The sequence below is a fragment of the Fukomys damarensis genome, unplaced genomic scaffold, assembly GCF_012274545.1.
Source record: "Fukomys damarensis isolate Sample0158 unplaced genomic scaffold, DMR_v1.0_HiC HiC_scaffold_30, whole genome shotgun sequence".
NCBI classification, from domain to species: domain Eukaryota; kingdom Metazoa; phylum Chordata; class Mammalia; order Rodentia; family Bathyergidae; genus Fukomys; species Fukomys damarensis.
Genome location: NW_022900942.1, coordinates 49168619 through 49189817, shown reverse-complemented (window position 1 = coordinate 49189817; position 21199 = coordinate 49168619). Strand labels below are relative to the sequence as shown.

The following is a 21199-nucleotide window of genomic DNA, read 5'->3' as shown; positions in this document are numbered from 1 at the left end:
CCATTGGCTTTTTTTTTTTTTTTTTTTTGGTACCGGGGATTGAACTCGAGTTCTTGCACTTGCAAGGCAGGCCACCAAACAGCTGAGCTAAATCCCTGGCCCCCATTGCTCTTAATATTTAAAAACATAATCTCCTTACATCCAGATCTTTAAAAGAGATACAGTATTTTCAAAAATGTTGTTTCTATGCATCATGGCTAAGTAAAATTATATAACAATAGTCAGTGGCAATTATGCCTGGTATTTTACAAAATTTTATTCAAATATTATTCAAATATTCACTTTCATAAAAGTTTAAAGTAAAAGTTAATTGAGATATATCACATGGATTACATAAGATAAAAATTATTACCCATAAAGGGAAAACTGAGGGGGTCTTAGAATTAAAAAGCATATATATGATAACCAAAAACACCCAGTGTCCCCCAAATAGTCAGTTTCTTCCAACATAGTTATTATTTGAAACATTATTATTTTTGGGAGGCTATTTTAGAACATTGTGCCACATTAAGTAAAATATGAATGGTCATAAATACAAAAAAATGCAGAAAACGAAATTTTAAAAATCAATGACAGTGTTCTTAAGACTTCTATACTTCTATTAAAATTCTGTTTTTTTCTTTTTTCATTTTCATTGTGTAATAATTTTACACTGGATAGTAGCTCTAGATTTTCCACTAACTGGTGTCTCTTTTTTTTTTTTTTGCATAGTTAATTATTTAATGCTTATTCATAGTTCTTATTTTCTAAGCTCCTCATCTTTTCTATTTTTTTTTTTTTTTTTGGTACCGGGGATTGAACTCGAGTTCTTGCACTTGCAAGGCAGGCCACCAAACAGCTGAGCTAAATCCCTGGCCCCCATTGCTCTTAATATTTAAAAACATAATCTCCTTACATCCAGATCTTTAAAAGAGATACAGTATTTTCAAAAATGTTGTTTCTATGCATCATGGCTAAGTAAAATTATATAACAATAGTCAGTGGCAATTATGCCTGGTATTTTACAAAATTTTATTCAAATATTATTCAAATATTCACTTTCATAAAAGTTTAAAGTAAAAGTTAATTGAGATATATCACATGGATTACATAAGATAAAAATTATTACCCATAAAGGGAAAACTGAGGGGGTCTTAGAATTAAAAAGCATATATATGATAACCAAAAACACCCAGTGTCCCCCAAATAGTCAGTTTCTTCCAACATAGTTATTATTTGAAACATTATTATTTTTGGGAGGCTATTTTAGAACATTGTGCCACATTAAGTAAAATATGAATGGTCATAAATACAAAAAAATGCAGAAAACGAAATTTTAAAAATCAATGACAGTGTTCTTAAGACTTCTATACTTCTATTAAAATTCTGTTTTTTTCTTTTTTCATTTTCATTGTGTAATAATTTTACACTGGATAGTAGCTCTAGATTTTCCACTAACTGGTGTCTCTCTTTTTTTTTTTGCATAGTTAATTATTTAATGCTTATTCATAGTTCTTATTTTCTAAGCTCCTCATCTTTTCTATTCACTTGTGAATTCTAAAGTTATTAAATTGGCCCTTAAAAATGTGGCCATCAGCAAAGAAAATAAATATCACCTAAACTCTTTCCATTCAATATATTTATTCTTTTTACATTGGTTGATGTGATCCCTTGGTAGTCTAGTCAGTACATTTGCATAATAATAAGCAATCAGTAAATGGCATAGTCTAACTCAGCTATTCTCTTTAAACATTTCTATTCATTGTTCAATTTTTAAAATGCTTTATAATTATTTTTGTTTGATATTATTCACAATAAAACTGTGAGCTAGGTCAGCATTAAATTATCAAGAATCTGAGCCTCTCAGAGACTCCATGTAATTAAACTTTTATATTGCTCCAAGGAAGAAAAAACTAGCAATTTCGTCACTTCATAAGGTCACACTAAATGATGGAACATCCCTAAGGTCTACAAAGATAATATTGATTAAACAGAACATTAGTTTGAGGTTTACCTGAAAGGGTGGAGGTACAACAATTGTTGATTCCAAGCAGGACTCTGGAGTACTCTGTATATGGATTCAAATTGCCATAAAAATCCCTAAAGCTAAATTTCAGAAAGATTTCCTCACAATTAAAATGACTCAGCTTTCCCATCTCAGCTATACAATCAAATTAATTCTTAGATAAAAGTTTCTTCTTTTGCGTGTTTTGAATCTAACTCCACATACATTCTTTGGACCATTGTCCAAAAGTTTAGGCTTTTGACACATTACTTAAGAATCACTTAATATTACATCAATATTGAAATACCCTGTGCTATGGCTTCTAAAATATCTCCTTCCTACCTGGGTGCCTTCACTTTCTTTTTTAAATAGTTTTTTGGGGGTTTTTTTTATACAGATACCTCTTATACCAGCTTTCCCTGGCGGCTGATGCTCTGTAAGGTGAATATTTTGACTATCTTCTCAGTCTGTTCTCTTGCCAGATGATCTTTTCAATCACAACATCTTTCAGCCACACTTCAGCTCTGAGATCTTTCAAATATCTGCTCCACCAACCTGTATCATTCTTCTGACACAAATACCCATGATGCCTAATATACATATTCCATGGATATTGCATAGTCACTGTAAACTTTACATAGCAAAACCTGCTTTTCATTCAGCATCTTAGTAAATGGACCCATCATCCACTTAGGCAACCAAGCCAAAACTCTTCGGGTCATTCTAGAATGTTTTAAGACTTGCTTCTCCATAAAATAAGCCTTTATGCATTTCTTCAAAATATTTATTGAGGAACTACTATGTACAGATTTTAAGCCAGGTGCCAGGCATACTACATTAAGCAAGATAAACATTATCATAGTCTTGTAATGTGCATTCCAATTTAATATAGAGAGGTAAAGAGGCTATTTATGCTGTACCCTAATTGGAAAGGCATCCTAGGTTTTAATAATATCTAACCTATAGAGCTATAAGTCATAGTTCTGCAAATAGAGGTCAAAAGAACAAAAGTAACTTAAGTTTTTTTAACCATGTATCTGCCCTCTCTTCTCATTGCCATTTATTTTATTGCAGTCATCCTTACTTTTCTTCTGGGTTGCCATAGTAACTCTATAAACAACTGTCAGTCCTCTCTAGTTTCTGTTTTATTCAACCACTGCAACGTTGCCAGAATGTTTTATCTAAAATTCCAAGCTATGGCTGGGTATGGTAGCACAAGCCTATAGTCCTAGCTCTTGGGAGGCTGAGGCAGGAAGATTGCCATGAGTTTGAAGCCAGCCTGGGATATGTAGTGAGTTCAAGGCCAATCTGAGCTATATAGTGAAACCCTGTCTCAATGCCAAAAATGTAAAATTCCAAGCTAACTACAATCTTTCCACCTTTAACTTTTTCTGCTGAACATAATCTAAAGCCTTAAAATGGCCCAAGTCTTTATCAGTGAAGCCTCCTCTCTGTTTTTAATTCCTCCACACATCTTCGCTGGTGTGGCTATTCTAATCTCCTTGCCAATCTCCATCTCAAGCAGCACTCTCATAGGTGAATGCCTCAAAATATGCTTAGCTCTCCACCAGAAGCTATCCTTTCAATCACAGTAACTTACGCTTAACCTTAGACATTTGTTTCAGGCACGATTCTCTTCCTAGGAGTCACTGTAGTCAGTCTAGTGCCGAGTTCTCTGCACTCATTTTATTCTGTCCACATTCCCTCATTTCCCTGATAGAATCAGACTGCAATCATAAATTTGTCTCTCTTGCCTGACACAGCTTTTGAAGGGTAGGGATCCTTTTTTGTTCACTTGATTACATATTTTTTATTTCTATAGTTGTTCCTTACATGTAGGAATCTTTTTCCTCAAATGTCATGTTATAAAGTTCCACCCAGCTCAGAATGGAAAATGTTTCCCTAACTTGAGACCAAGACTCTTCCCTATCTGCTCGAAAAACCATTGAAAGTATCTAGTGAGATACTTTCTTGCAAAGAAAAGTGGTAGTCTTACATTTTATTAAAATTCAAGACTCCTTCTAGAAGCATATTTTTAGTATTCAATAGAAATAATATTTCCTTACTTGAACTTAATATTTTAAAATAAGAATTAATATTTGTCTATATATGTGGTAAGAAAATTGCTACATATGTTTTCTCTTACCCAAGACAATGTACAAAGAGTCTTATAAAAAAAAAACTGGTATTTCTGGGAGGTGTATGTGCTGCCTACCCCATTGCTGCAAATGTGCCAGATGTTTTTTTTTAATTGTATGAATTTAAGGTGTACAAGGTATATATAAGGTTTCACTTATATATCCACAGAGCCACTTATTTAATATATGTGTCCAAGATTTCCTAAAATCTACTCTCAACACATTTTTAGTACATAATATTAGTAACTACACTCCCACTACTATATATTAGCTCACTATGCTAATTTCTCTTAATCACATTCAGATATTTATCATGTCCTGTTTGAAGAATGAATAAAAATAATCCTTTTGATTCTGCTGCCAGTATACCACTAAACAGTTTTCACAAATTCAACTATTTTTATGACTCTCCCTGATTTCTTGGCTTGTCCATCAGAGCCAACCCCTCTCTCTTTAAAAGATAAACTTTGCTTAGTTTCCACACACAGAATCATTCTAGTTCTTTGGCCTCTCTGGCTTTTCCTCAGTTGGTTGTTTAGTGAATTGTTTAATGAAAATATTAAATAATCATGCCTTAAGGGTATTTCCTTTCCTCTAACCCATTTATCATCTTGGCCCTCTCATGCAAACCAAATTCCCCACATTTTTTATAACTCCACAATAACAGATGCATGGGAGTAATTTCATTTCAATAGCACATGTAAGAATATATTTTGATGAGCATAGTGCCTACAGTAACATTGAACATAAGGAAGAAAAAGGAAAGAACAAACCATAGGATAATTTTAGAAAAAAATAATTTATCGGACACATAGCATTAAAAGGATGTTTTATGATTATATAATCCCTATAGAGACAGGGTAATGTGGAGAATAGGGAAATTTAAATGTTATTTTGTTTTGTAAACTGTACACAGTGATTCAGATCAATGAAATATAAAATATTCATATATATTCAAATATAAAATCATTCATGCTTGTGTGATCTGGTCTTAACCCACAGAAGAGGATATTTGTGCATTTACCACCACAAAAGTTGTAGCATCCTCCCTCGGGCAAAAGAGCTTAAATGTCTGGTAATGTGAACTAGCTTGCTTAAAAGAGGATAAAACATCAAATCCTCAGGCAAGGAGACAATTTAGGAAGCACAGTGCCTTAGCAAACTCAGAAATTAATCCAGATGAAGACATTTCACTTTTAGAATCTGTGTCAGAACCATTTGTACAGCTCAATCTTAGAGGTTGGCTTGTGTTCCGAAGGACACTTTTAAAAACTGCAGAGCTCAGTCACCAGCAAGGGTAAGTATTTTTTAAATAATGAAACTGGGACTGAAATGGCTTTAATTTCATCTAACATTACATTCTAGAAATTTAGATATATCTAAAACATATTCCTGTCTTTTTATAATTTATACAAAGTTACTTCTTTATGCGTATGTTTAATCCCCAAATTTTATCCAGACCACAAATGGTCTGTTATATAAGTCACTCACTGAAGTCCCCAAGTCTCTAAAGCAAACTGGAGAATTTAATTGACACTTTATTGCTACATACACCTGTTTGATCTAAAGAAACAAGATAGTGATTTTTTTTTAATCCTTCAAAATTGTGTACTGAGACAGATCCATAAATAGATTACATAAATGAAATACATTAAATTTAACAATTCTATGCATTAAAACAATCAGACAAAACAATCACAACCTAATCTGCATTGCTCACTGTTGAGCATGCAATTCCATTTTATGGACACACAATATAGATGATTGTAAGTTTCTTGGTAGCATATAACTGGGGTTTGTCTTAAATATTTTTGGTTGGGAAATAAACTTCATCTCTTTGGCATATTTTCATCTCTTACAGAAATATTTCATGTGATCTTCATGACTTAGAAATTCTCTGAAAATTATAACGCGACCTTACCTTGCTTCCATTTTCTCTTGTCTCTCGTTCCATCTTGAGGTCAGAAATTAGAATGTTCTTGTATTTGCTTTTCCCATTGCTGCCGTGGTCCTCCAGTCTGTATTCGGAAGTCAGCTGCGCAGAGAGGGGGCTGTCACTCAGGTTCAGGGGCTGCTCATCCTGTTCTAGCCCAGCTTTGCCATCGCTGTTGGCCTCTCCCATCTCCCTGCTGTGTGTTCCCCCTGAAGCAATTGAACTGTGCCCCAGCGTCTCATTGCCATTAAAGCTCTCTGCAGCAGAATCATCTGTGGAAAGGAAACATTTATATTTTGATTTTAATTAATGTACTACTTTAGCACTTACTGAGCATCTATTATGTGTGCGGCATCGTGCCAACAAATGTTATACGTAAGGTATAATAATGTGAGGCAGCTAGTGTTATTTTTAATTTAGTAGGCACATGACAGAACAAGAAGTGAAACAAAATAATATGAAGAAGATAAACATTTCAGTATCAGATACAATCTCAATGTAAATTCAACAAAGAATAGCACAATCATCAATTAGTTGGGAAGTAGATTTTTATTTTTCAATGAGCCTATCCATATTTGATAAAAAATCCCTTAGTAAGTTGCATCACCTATCTTGTTCAATAGACATATACCTTGGATTAAGCTACATGAGTATTTAATGCCCACCAAAACATCAAAAATAATCTTTGCTTCAGTCATTATGTTTATTTGACTTTTAAGCCCATGAAGTTTAATCATTGTGTATATCACTGTGTAGACAAAAATACACTTATACCAGTGCTGATTCAAGTAAAAAAAGTTACAAGGGACATAAACTAATAAAAGTAGAAGACTAGGTTAGTAAATGTTGGAATAGTTAGAATATTACTATAGTTATTCACACTTCCTTTAAGATGTAGGAAAACATGAGCCAAGAAAGTAAAGAATGGGAAAAAGTTATCTTTTCCGTGGCTAATATGTTCTCAATTTTGTAAGAAGAAAATAGCCAAAGTTTACATAAAACCGTAACACTCTATTTTTCTTTTTTTTTTCTCTCATTGAGTTTATTGGTACATTTTAGGTACATAGTACACTTACACGCATTATTGGGATCTCGTACCTTTACCTGACAGGTCTTGTTTCTCATTTTTCCCCTTGTCCCTGCCCTCCCTTCACCCCTCCTCCCCTCCCCATTTACAAACACTTTATTTCCATTTTTTCATTTTATCATATATTTTTCCCTTATTACCTTTCCCCTACCCTTTCCCACTTTCCTTACTCCTTTTAGCCCTTTTCTTCCTATTTTCTTAATTTCATCTTCACCTGTATGATAAGAATTTGCTACTAAAATGGACCAAGGTACTAAATTGTTAGACTATTAATGAAGCCATAAGAATGTATGCAAACAAATAATTGTGTTTAACGTGATATTTTTTAGTTTTATTTCTGAATATGACCAAGTATGCATTTTGTGGATAATGTCTTCAAGTCAATTACATTCAGGGAAATATTTAAATTCTAAAGGAGTAACATGTCACTGCTCATATGTTTCTTCAACAAAAATTAACTTTCTACCCTGTAGCCAATACACAGTTAAATATTTAGCTTATAGAGACTGTCTTCCATGAGTTAGTTCACAGATGATTAAAAGAACAAGAAAAGTGATTAAAGTGCAGCGCAGAGACTATGACCCAGTACAAGGGATAAAGAATCACTGAAGGACATCTAAGGGAGGAGTGAGAACTGAATTCTAAGACATGTGAGCCTTAGCCAGGTGGGGAAGTTGGGAAAAGTATTCTTTTCAGAGGGATCTGAGTGCAAAATCTCAGCTGAAAGGACACACAGGCTCCACAAGCAGTAAGATTCAGGTGCCCAAAAGAAGAAGAAAAAGGACAAACCTAGAAAGGGAGGAAGAGACTAGAAGGGAGGAAGAGACTGTCCCATGAAGGGTTCCTATGTATCAGAGCTTGGACTCTACGAGCCAACAAGAGCAATTCTAATTCATTGTGGGAAGTGACTTAGAAAAATATACCTTAAAGAGATCACTTCCGATTGATGAGGATAGAGACATGCAGCGAACAAAATGAAAGTTGGAAAAATCAATGAAAAGCTCCAGAACTTTCTGAAGTTGGCCTTTTTGAAATTCAAATTGAAGCGGTGGTCTCACAGGAGAGAGGACAACCAGAAGTACATAGACCAAGTAATGGAAATGAGAGAGGTAATAGCCTAGCACAAAGCCAAGAGCTCCAGTAGGGAAGCAAAGTGAATTAACTTTAATTTTCAATGAAATTATTAAAACAAATTTTCAAAACTTGCACAAAAGTTAAAACATATTCAAACAGCACAATTCTGTTAAACTGCTCTTTTTATGTACCCATCCAAGAGTTCATATAGAGAGAAAACATACAAAGGAAATTTTAGGAAACATGTCATAACTATGACATAGCAGTTTCCATCAGTATGAATTTGGGAAATCAAAACTAATCAGGGAGGCTGAGACAGGAAGAGCACAAATTCTCAGCCAGCCTGGGCAACTTAGCTACTTGGTGAGATACTGTCTCAAAATAAAAAAGGGTTGGCTGGAGATGTAGCTCACTACGAAGGTCTTGGGTTCAATCACCAGTAATGGGTGGAGGAGGAAGTTTCAACAATGAAATGTGAGGGGATTTTGAAATGCAAAATTAGTGGAATGATTTGGATGAATAATTTGGAAAACTGTGTACTCTCTGTTACTTTAGCTGAAGTCTTTGTGCTAATATGTGACAAGTTATTTCTAATTTTTAAGTTATTCCTTTCTAAGAAAATCCAAGGTAAAGTACAATAGGCTTAATAAAATATAATTATTTAATTCATGAAGGAAAATATCACTTAAAACTTATGTACTAGAATTCTCTTTAAATACACTAAACATTTATATAAGGACGCTTTATCAAAATAGCATAAATAACCCTATATAGCATAAATAACCCTAAATATATGTACATAAAATATTTTAAAACCTACATTAGCATAAAACAAATTCAATTTCTATGATGGTTAAAAATTAAACATGCTGTATCTATTCTTTTAATGAAATCACTATGTACATTTACCCAGTAAATACTATATCATTTATTTATTTTAGGTAAAATAAACGTTATCATTTATCAAGAGAAGTTTTTCATAAATGTCATTTACTTATAATTTCTGCATAAAATGTAAACAATAAAGGAGAAATAATTTTAGATGGAGTATTTCACTCCAGATGTTGCCAAGGTAACTAAATTCAACAGTTTTACATATTTCATTCCTGAGTAAATCAGTATGTTTTATACAGAACAAATAAGTGATTTATGTTTGTTTATATCAAATATATATTCACCAATTTTGTAATTGAAATAGTAAAAAATAATGTCTCATGCTACCGCTTTATAAATAGTAATTTAAAACAAAGTCTTTTTTGTTATTTTTATTTTAAAAATTCAATATAGAGCAGCTAGTAAACATTGAAAGGAGAATAAACTGACACTTTTATGTTGGCTGGTTTCATGTAATTACATTAGTGATTTTTTTCTTTTCCTTAAAGGTAGATCTTTTAGAATTTAAAAATCACAGACCTCAGCCTCCTTTTTGTAACACCCAATTCACATCGATTCACTGCTTTAAAGGGGCGGTCTGCTTTCTTACCCAATACAATTTGCTCCATCCTGAGAGGCTCCTCTTGTGGGTACCAGGCTGCTACACAGTGGGGAGAGGTTTCTATCTGTGGGAAGGGCGTTCAGGTCCACAGGCCCAGAGCGATGGTTCTCCTCTCCAGAATTCAGCCTGGGTACTATAGCATTTGAACCAAAGACTATATTTGAGCCCCAAAGAAAAACAGCACCTGGAGCTGGAGAAAATAAGAGCGCCCAGGGTACCTAGCAACAGGGGAGAATGTGAAATGTGATGACAGGGTAGTGTGGAGTCCAGTGACATGAAGAGGGCCGTCGGATGTTTCGATTGAATTTATTCTGAGGATAGTACTGACGGGGTGGAGTTAATGTTTTAGTGACTAATTGTGCTGAACTAGCTCTAATGAAGCTCTCTCTAGCTTAACGGGTCTGGTAACAGTAAGAGACAGACCGCTCATTTTATTTTATTTTTTCTCCTTCTCTACTCATTTCCCCTATCCATTAATAGAGATCTCAGAAATGCAACATTTAAGCTATTTTGACCATTCCCACCAGTGTGTTGTGTGAAGACAGTTTTAACAGCATCAGATTTGATGGCTAGCTCTCTCTGTAGCAGGATATATGGTGTGTGTGTGTGTGTGTGTGTGTGTGTGTGTGTGTGTGTGATATCCCAAAACATCTGACCCACTTTTTCTCTCAGTCACTTTCAGTAGTTCATCTTCCTCTGCATTATGGCCTTTAGGACAAGTGCCTTGGGCAAAACAGATAGGAAAAATATATCATTCTCATTTTAAGGGTAGTACTTGGAACTTTCGTCTTAACATCCAGGTCAGATACTAATAGGCTCCCCAAGTATTTTCTCTTTCCCAAATGTAGAATAACCCTTTACCACTTCTATTAATTCTTAAGAAACTTATTCCAAAAATATATATAGCATGGTAATATGAGAAAATGTAGAAAAAAATTAAAAATTTATTTAAAGTAAAGATGTCAGGCGCAGTTCCCTTCTATGCTTTCTGATCTATGCTTATGTCTTCTCCCAAATATAGTGCCCGCTACTATAAAAAGTGGATGCCTGTCCATTTCAGGACTACATCTTACAACTTATACCGTAGCTCCTCCCTCTGTTCCACAGCACAGGCAGCTGATCTTTTGGACTGACCTTTTGAGTACTTCCACCCAGACAGACACTGCCGGCAGTCCCATGCTCTGACCCATTTCTGTCATTTCTGATCCACCCGGAAGTGGTTTTCTTTGTGGTTTCCTGTCCATTCTTTGACTTTCTATTTTACTTATCATCTATAATATGCTTTTTAGCAATTATGAAGCCCTGTTCTCTACATTATCTTTTGTTATTTCACACCCAGAACTATCAACAACTGACTGCAAAAGTCCTATAATTCCAAGATCTGGAATTCTAAAAAAAAAAAAAAAAAAAAAAAAAAAAAAAAAAAATCAGTAATGAAGAATGCAATCTCATTTTTGTTTATATTTGCAAAATATACTTTGGATTCTGTATTATTTGGCAATGTGATCTTAAACTTGAATAAAAGAACGGTGACTCATCTTGAAGTCAAACATACATACCAAGGAGTTTACTGATGTAAATAAATACACATATGTATTTCATATCACTAACAGTAAAAGATGCCAATTTTAAAATGAAAAATAATGATTTTACTGAGGCTGGAAAAATAAAGAAGGTTTGAGTTGCGTAGAAAGGTAGGTTGGTAGCTCTTCATTCATTCATTCATAGAATGAAGTCTAATTTAAAGAAGAAAAGTAGAGAAGGGAAAGAAATAAGGTAGATATTTCGAAGCATATGACTAAAATTCAGTACAATGATAAAAAATTAAAACTAACTCTGCACTATCAACGAGGTAATGATTATTCATTATTTTGTTTGAATTGTTTTGTCAAACACCTATTGTGTGCAAGACACCATTCTTTCACCGAGAGTCCAAAGAGACTACATATGGAATTTGGTCTTTAGTTTTTGTTATAGCAAAATAATTTCATTGTCAGCTAGGAAATAATCATATCTGGTTAATAAGAGTCTCATGCAGACACAATAAATGCACATTTTCGTTGGAGAAAGGAAAGTCATACATCATGGAGGATGAAGAAGGGTACAGAGGAGGTCTAAGAGGCGGAATGTGAAAAAGGTGAGACAAGGAAGAGGCACAATGATGATGGTAGCAGTAAATCCAGTTTAGAAAAATGCATGAAAAATCGCCCCAAAATCAGGGGAGAATAAGAGGATAGAGAACTGAGAAGGTTCCATCTAACAGGCGAGACAATTATATAATTTGGAAAGTTGTAGCTATTTTACTGTATATAGATTTTTCTTGATGACTTATAAAATCATTAATTATTCTCCAACAGCAAAACCTGGAGAATTCCGTGAAGAATATGAATCTAGTCTGCAGAGGGTCCATACATGTAAGCTGCTGTCAACTGACCCATGACACAACTTTCTCCAATTTCAACATGATTCGTTTTTTTATTTAGAAAATATTATTTTCGTAATCAAACCCACATAGATAAGACTTTACATATTTAATATAGTGTGTTATCCCTGTACAAATGGAGAAAAATTAGCATTTCTAGACCAATACAGCTGTTAATTTCTGTACGATGCCAACTCAACACAGTAAACTGGGATAACTTTTTCCAAAGTGGACAGCACAGTCAAAGTTTCCAAAATTCAAATTATAAATGTATATGTGTATATATATATATATATATATGTATATGTATATGTATATATATATATGTATATGTATATTTATATTTACATAAAAAGACCAATAATAGCAGTATGTTATGCATCAATAGCAGCAACAGCATTTCCAGGTTCTGCAGTCATCTGAACAAAATTATAGACATCCAGCACACTCCATTAAAAAAAAACAAAAACAAAAGACAAAGAAAAGAATAACACCTAGAAAACAGGAAAGTTCTGTTACTGGTGTGGTACCTGGCACCATTTTTTAAATTAGCATTTTAATCATCATCTGGAAAGAGAACATTCTAGAGTAACATCATTAAAAACAGCTCTGATAAAGCACGGTCACTAGTATGCATCATAAAGCAGGTACAAGATATTTTACATTCACAGAGGTATGGTACAGCACTGTCCTACATCTATAATACTAGAGGATTAAAAATACATTACTTCAGACTTGATTCTACTTTTTCCTGCAGAGGGCCCAAAGGATGATATGACAGAGTCCTGTAAGGAAATGGACTTACTTAGGTAGGGTTTCCTTCATTAACGGCACGCTTAATTTCTCTTCATGAACATCAGCTAAAAACCATTTTTAAAAAACCTGAGGTAAACACAAAACAACAGGAGGAGGAGGAGGAGGAGGAGGAGGAGGAGGAGGAGAGGAAGAAAGGATTCATACAAAGATGATTGAGTGAAGAAGGAAAGCAATACTCAACCTAACTAGCATTTTAACAAATCTGTCATGTTTCAAAGGTAAGAGCTCCACTGAAGAGAGAGAGGCCGAGTGGTAGTGCTTCAAAGCTTCAGACCACAACATGATTCATTTTTAAAAATGCCCATTAATGTTTTTGCTCATCATTGGCTTCTCAATTGTCTAACACCTGTAAAATATTATTTTTATGTTTACCATTTGGTTTGTCTAGGGTTTCAAAAAACTGGCCATTTTATGGCAAGTGATATGCATAAATACTTTGTTTTATTACAGTGTGATGTGAGAACAACTGATTATTTTGTTGAAACAGAAATAGTTACCATGAATGCCACTGCATTCTACTGCCTAGAGTCGTAAATAGAAATAAATTTAAATTCCACTCTGTTGTGTATATTTTTTCACTCCTTGTATCATAGCACTCATTTTTCCATGGACTCCAAGGTAAGTGTTCCCAAACTGGATTCCATTGTACTCATTTCACTTGTCTTAAATTATACTCCTATAATCATAGCTGTCATGGTTTTCAAATCCCTATACACAGTGATGATACGGTTATTTTCAACAGGAGTTTGTTTAATCTTCTTTCTCACTTTGAAATACTTTGTCATCTTGTGACTTTTAAAATATGTTTTATTAGCTGGGCATGGTGGGGCATACATGCAATTCAAGCACACTGGGAGAAAGAGACAGAAGGACTGCAAATTTGAGCCCTGCTTAAGTAATTTAACAACTTAGACTGTCTCAAAACAAAAACAAAACACAGTAACAACAATAACAAAAAAGCTAGGCATATAGCTTAGTGCAAAAGCCCCAAGTTTAATGACCTGCACCAAAAATAAGTTTTATTTACAAATTATACTCTAAATTTCCACATGATAAGTATTTTACATCTTACATTTCTTTGTGATAATCTATAAAACCCATTTAAACAAAGTTAACATTATTGTACAGATATAAGTATAGATATGGGTATATATATACACACACACACACACACACACACACACGGATATAGGTAAACAGAACAAACAATATAATGCATTAATGCATTTTTGTGTAACATTTATGTATTGCAAACTCACTTGTCAAGCCATTAACAGGCACATATTAAAACATATTAATAATGTAGACCTTCTGACAGCCAGTTTCATAGGGCAAGTGGTATATATAGTGATAAAATCTCATGCTAAATCAAAATGAAACTAAAACAAAATTATATAATAGTTCAGTATTTAAAAAGAAAGCTGACAGATAACCACTAGAGAAAAACGTGTCAGAAAAAACACTGAATGGACAATAGAAACAAGAAAATGTCATACTGTATTATTAAAAGATCATTCTATTAGTAAATCATTTGACAGTTGTAAAAGAAATGGCTCAGGGGTTTATCATTAATAATTACAAACTGATAATGAAGTTATGTGAGCAAATGTAATTTGGAAAAAAAGAGTTCTAATTGAAGCTTACAGTAATGTAATCTAAAACAGAGGTTGCCCCAAACTGATAATTAGCCCAACAATAAAGTTTTCTCTTCTGGCCGATAACACATCATACAATCGTTCATTCTGAAAATTTTACAAGTAATGAAAAAGAACAAAGTCTAATACTGTAAAAGTTTGAAACCAGTGCTTTGGAGGTAGACAAGATCTCAACTAGCTTCAAATTTATGCCTGTCGTGAGCACTGTTTGAGCCTCCTTCCCCCAGAAAAATGACTACAGAAAGACAGAGCAGATAAGGCAGCACCATAGGAATTTATTTGAAGCAGATCTGAATTGTGTATGGAGCCTCCAGAAATCCACAGATTAAAGTTTTTTTCTGCCACAACTAAAGTCTTTATGTAGATTCCCCAGTTTTCACTGAGTAACTTTGCATTTTCACAAACGCTCTTCTTTGTCCACATGGCCATGATGGACTGAGTGCGACCTAACCATTAAATTGGTATTTAGACATACTCAAGAACCCTCCTTCATCCAGCAGAACACAGTATAGAGATGGGTCTTCTGAGGCCTCAATAACATATGAACACACTGATGAAAACTTGCAACAAAATAATATTTGATCTATAAGTACTACCTTAAAAGACATTTTTAATAAGAAATTGACTAAGAATGGAAAATGCTAGCTGTGTGTGGTTTGCATGATTCTATGAAACCCAGCCACAGGCCCATTGCTCTCATGTGTAAATCCTACAGACAATCAAGCACATTACAGGGACAGGAATTTTAGGAAGTGAGTCTTTTTGCATATTCTTCTAAGAACAAGGCTAACCCTCTGTTAGTTTTCACCACTTCTTGGGTGGTGGCCAAACAATATAAAGGTTTAGATATTAATATGGGTAAGTCTTTCAAAATAGGTCAAGGGCTTGAAAACATCTGCCCATCCTATGTATATAAAAACATTACTAGAGCAGAAGTTCTTAGTAATTAGATGTGTATTGTAACTTTTTCTGTAACTATGACTCATCTTACTTGCCAAACCCAGGATTTCTCAGTTGGACCATGAATAGAGTAGCAGGCAGGATAATTATCCACAGGAAGTGGTGCTCCAATCACCATGCTGATTGTAGTACTCAGTTTGCCAAAACAGTGTCGAATCTTAAGATCTTACGAAAGTACTGAATGTGGAGAAGCTTGCAAACCTCACTGTGGCAGACTAATTGTATTAGGTCCCTTTCATTCTACATGAGGTAATTACATGTCTTCAGTAGAATGAACATTCACTTTTTACTTATCCTGCATTTCTCTCTAATTCTTCTTCAAAAGCCACCATCTATGGAATTCAGAATGGTTTATATGCAACAATTTTCCCAACACAAAATTAATTTTAATCCAGAAATCATAACCCACTGAAAGAAATCAAGCAATTGGAAAATTTTCCTTGGAGTTATTGTTCTTATTATATACCCCATCACTGACAAACTCTGACTTTACAAAAGAATGAGATGAGGTATTAAAAACTCAGCCACGATGCCAATGAAAGACAGTGCCGGAGTCTAACAGATTGCCTTTTAGGATCCAATATGTGCTCTACACCAGCTACCAGTGCTTGGGACTACCTCTTTTAGCCATGATATCAGTTTGAAAAACAAGGCTTTCTAGAGAGAGAGAGAAGAAATACTTCAATTCTTCTCTACAACTGCAGGTACTGCTGGCCTGTTGAGAATACTGTTAACAAGGGAGATACCAACTGTAGCACATCATTCAGGCAACTAAGGGAATATATTTAAAAGAATGGTAGTATTTGGGCTAAGGTTATTAAATCGTGACTACCAAGGGAGTGAAAGATGGCAAAAGAGCAAAACAGTTAGGGAGGTAGATCTTCCAAGAGCACCTGAAACATTTCTTATTTTGTTTAGAGAAAAGAAAGTATCATCAAGACAATTCCTAGCGACAACAGGATCCTATTCCACGACATTCACCTTGCAAGTTAGTTAGAATTAAATAGAATACCGTCAAATAGAATAAAGTTAGCACTTTAATAATTAACTGAGCAAATGAAAGTATGGATTGTATAGTGAAGCTTGTTCATAGAAACAAAAGCTATGGCTTTGGAATTGGAAGCAGATACTAGGAGTATAAAGTTTTACCTGATTTCTTTATTTTCAGGTATCTCATTCATTTTATTAAGTTTTTTCTCCACGATTGTATGTATGATAGTAGGCGAAGATCCTAAGTAATCCATTGATTGTGTAATTTCAATTCTAAAGAATTAAAAGAGTAATGAACATCTTCAGGCCTCAGAAAGGGAAAAGAACCTGGGCTCAGCATCATCTCTGCATGAAACAGCTGGCGTAGATTTAGTTCCATCTGGGCAAAAAAGAAGTTTGTATGTAGTTTATACAAAGTAGACAGGAAGTAGTCAGTAGAAGTGTATTTGGATGGATGAGAAAGTTGTGTGATGGGTGATGGTGTGATGTGTGTTAGCAGCCTAAAGTTGGAGGGATTGAGCACCCATAAGAACAGCAACCCAGTGCACACATTCCCCTGCAGGTCACAAGGGCAGGCCCAGCTGGTATGATCTCCCTCTGACTTGCAAGAATGTAGAGCCATGAAATGGAGAAAGCGGGTGCCCTTGAAATTAGAGTGTTTTCTTTACTCTAATTAGACTTTTTTATACAAAGAAAATATAAAAGACTACTGTCACTGATGTTTCCATCGTTTTTATAATTATCATCATTCCAGACTGCTGGGATATCTGCTCCAGGGATTTTGTGAGATGCTCAGTTTCTCAATGATCCAGCTTTGTTTTGTTTTTTAGCCAAATTTAGTCAAAAACTTTTTTTTTTACCTTAAAGAGCCGCTTTATATCATACATGAGATTTGCATTGCTTTTGAGAAAACCCAGGAACAAGGAGGGACCTCAGCAAGATGATAAAATAAGAAACTTCGGATTCTCCTTCTCATGGACACATGGGCTCAACAAAAATATATAGAATAATTCTCTCTGTGAAAAATCTAGAAACCAGTTAGGAGGCCCCTGCCTCCAAGATAAGGGCAAATCCAGTCACAGCAACACTAGTGAGAATATTTGAGAAAACCAATAAGCAGAAAAAGTGATTCAATTTGTATATTCTTAAAACCATATCAGAAAATACAGTCAGCAAACTACAGGATGCCAAATCTGAAAAGATAATACTTTCAGGAAGCATGGGGAGGACATCATTGAACAGAATATCTCAAGGCTGTAATATATTTTTATTAAACCTCAGAAAAATGGAAAACAAAGGTTAGAAATTACACAGAACTACTTATTTTTATCAGAAAGATCATGCTGGTAAAATTATCAAAATATAAAATAGTTTTCTGTATCTATCCTTGGAAGTGTTCAAGTATGAAATGTAAGTTATTGGAACACAAGTTCCAGTTCTTATGTTTTAATTGACTTTTGAGTAGCACATCCAAATACTCAAAGACTGTTAAAGTAGACCATCCTAGGAGCTCATAATCACAGCTAGTTAGTATCTGTTTGAAGAACAGATTTTTCATCCTATACTTTTAAAAGTTTTAAGAATACTTATTGTGCATATTACACTATTGACTCTGATGGGAAGTATCCTTTAAAAGGACCTCTTACCGAAAATTCCACACCTTAATTTTCAGATCCTGAAATGTGATTCAACATCATTGCTATGAATATTATTGTATGTGATAGTGTTCATCTTAAATACGGAGATGACTGGTGAACCTGACCTAGTCACATAAGCGCCTAAAAATCACAGTTCTCTTTGCTTAGTGGTGGAAAGGGAAGTCAGATTCACAGCACGAGTGTTTTTCATTGTGCCATTGCTATTTTGAGGATGGAGAAGACCAGGTGAGGAGGAATGCAGACAGAGTTAGGGACCTGATTAGAGGTCACTATAGACAGACAGGGAGCAGGGACTTCAGTCCTTTAACCACAATGAAACAAACTCAGCCAATAACCTGCATAAACTTGAATCTCCACATTAGAGCTGACCAGGCTGAAGACCTTGATTTTGGCCTTGTGATTTAGAACCTAATCGAGCCTGCCTGGACTTATGGCCTATAGAGCTCCGAAATAAGGGTGTTGCATTAAGCTGTCAAGTTTGTGATCATTTTAGAATGGCAGAATAAAATGAATACAGCAGTAGCCACAAAAAATTCCAATGATATGTTAAGATAGGAAATGCCACTCAAATTGAATAAGTATATGCCAAATGATGGATGTGTATCAATATTTCTCAAACTTTAATTGCTTTTTAAATTACTGGGGATATTGTTACAAATACAGATCCATTTGAGAACTAAAGATTTCCAACACAACAAAAGACAAGAAATTTTGGTTTAACTTATTTTGTTTTGGGACAGAAAATCTAGAAGCACTTCTCATATAAGGTTTTAGGAGTTATATGTGAGAAATTAATATAGATGATATCAACACCTAGCTGGCTGAATATACAATCATGCAAGGCAACTCTGAAGATGCCAATAAAATGAAATGGCAGACATCCCTCAGTCCAGGTTCAGAAAGATTGAATCTGAGGACATTTTAATCCCATTTTATAAATCTCTGGGAATTTTCAGAAAAAATGCAAAAGTAAACATTCTCTTTCTTTATCAAAAGTAATGACTGTAAAAAAAAGTAATGACTGTACTTATTTCCAGAGTAGTCTTGTTTTTTAAAAACACTCATAAAAATATCATCTTTCATCACCTTGATGACTTTGATTAATAAACTCCTAGGAAGAAAAGTCTGTACAGAGATACATGTCTGCAAAATCAAGAAATCTGCATTTTCCCGTAAACCAAAGTTGTGTGCCATCTATGTGTTGAGTTGTGCTAAAACTAATGTTGGTTATACCCATGTAGTAGGTAGAGTGTTACCCTAGAAACAACTATTTCAGTCTTCCAGGTTTATCTGTAGAGCCCTCATGCTGTCCCCTCTTCCGAGAGCCTTCCTGCCTCTGTATGCATATTACTTCTCACTAAGTCATTTACAGAGGAACAGGCTGACAGATTGATTGACTGTTCCTTGACTGAAATTCCTCCTCAAAAAAATGTTACTTCAACTTGGTACCTGTAATTTAAACTTTGTATTTTTAATTGTGGAATGCAAGGCTTTTGTTTTCTGTGTATTTTCCACTATTAGCAAACAGGTGAAGAAGTATTATTACCTTTTTGTGGAATGTGCATTAAAGGAGAAATGAAACCTTGATCACAGAAGACCTACTAAGTTCCTGGTTTTGTCATGACTGACTAGAATGCCCACTCCACTAGCTTTTCCCCCCTTCCCAAAACTCTTGTCCCTACTGCAGTGGGTGAGTCAAGCCTAGCGTGGCTCACTTGTATATCTGTAATTCCAGAATTCTGGGACGCTGAGACAGGAGGATTGCAAGTTCAATTCCTGCCTGGGAAACTTAGCCATTTAATAAGAGACCCTATCTCAAATTTTAAAAAGAAAAATTGAAAAGCACTGAGGATGAAGCTCAGCACAATAGCTACCAGTTCAATCTACAGAACCCACCCCAAATAAAAACAAAACAAAAAAAAGAAAGCTAAACCCAAGGAACATACCCTGCAAGGCTCTGCGAAACACTCTCTTTGCTCTCACACACTGGTCATGTTTTGATTTTTCTCAGATACATTCCCTACAGAGAACATGCCCGGGTACTCCCTGACCTACATGCGCACAACCTTCCTGATTCAGATGATCTTTCTCCTCCACCACAGTGTGCCTGCTCCATGTCCCAGCCCCTGCCTCAAAGCATCACTCGTGAGTCTGCCTCTTATCAATGACACCCATCTTGTGGGCTGCAGCCACACCAGCTCTTCCCCTGCCCTTCCTGCTCTGGTTTGGGAACAGTTTCCTTTTCTTGTGGATTCCTAGATTGTTCGTTGTCCTCCCTGGCTCTTCTAGCTCCTCAAATGCCACCGAGAGTAGTGCCTGGTGCTTACTTCTTGGGGGCTACCACAGAATCACTCCATTTTCCACTTTGGATCCCAACTGCCACTCTTTGCCTAACTGTGACCTCAAGTCCTGCTTCCTAAGTCTTGATCTATGTAAACATTTTGATACCTTTCCTCTTTGAAACATCAACTCATTATTTGATACCTATAACATTTTCACCAGGCTCCCTTTACTATTTCTCTCTCTGTAGCTGAATTTCATCAATTTAGATTTAATGGAATTAATGAGCTAATTGTCATCTTAAAAGATAAGTCAGTGACAGTTCTGGTGACAAATTGTAAAGCGTAATCATTTAGATACTTGTCAAAAATACTAGTTCTTTCTAAAAAGATGAAATTATTCTGATTTATTTAAACAAAAGGGACTGTGATAGATTCATTTCAGTGATATCAATTGCTTCGAATTTTTAAATGCAGCAGTTGTGCAAGCCATTTTACTGTAATAACATTTACAGTATTCAAAACTGTCATGTGAGTGAGACATGAAGAGCTTGCTGAAGTCACATGGACAATGATAAACAGAACATTAGACAGTAGCTTTCTAATTCCAGATGTAACGTCTGTCTAAATCCTACTGTTATACCTCAGTAGGAAGCACATGTTTTGGTATTGTGATGGAAACCCGAAAAAGACAGGTGGTATATATAT

The 21199-nt window shown here is 34.9% G+C and overlaps 1 protein-coding gene across 5 annotated transcripts in view; it reads right to left on the bottom strand.

The window, feature by feature from the left end:
• Nol4 (nucleolar protein 4) overlaps nt 1–21199 on the bottom strand; it is a 318444-nt gene that overhangs the window by 128709 nt on the left and 168536 nt on the right. For all 5 annotated transcript variants that reach the window (XM_010638080.3, XM_010638082.3, XM_010638081.3 and 2 more), the window contains one exon: nt 6044–6327. In XM_010638080.3, coding sequence (XP_010636382.1) covers nt 6044–6327 — 284 coding nt within the window. The remainder of the gene's footprint in view (nt 1–6043; nt 6328–21199) is intronic.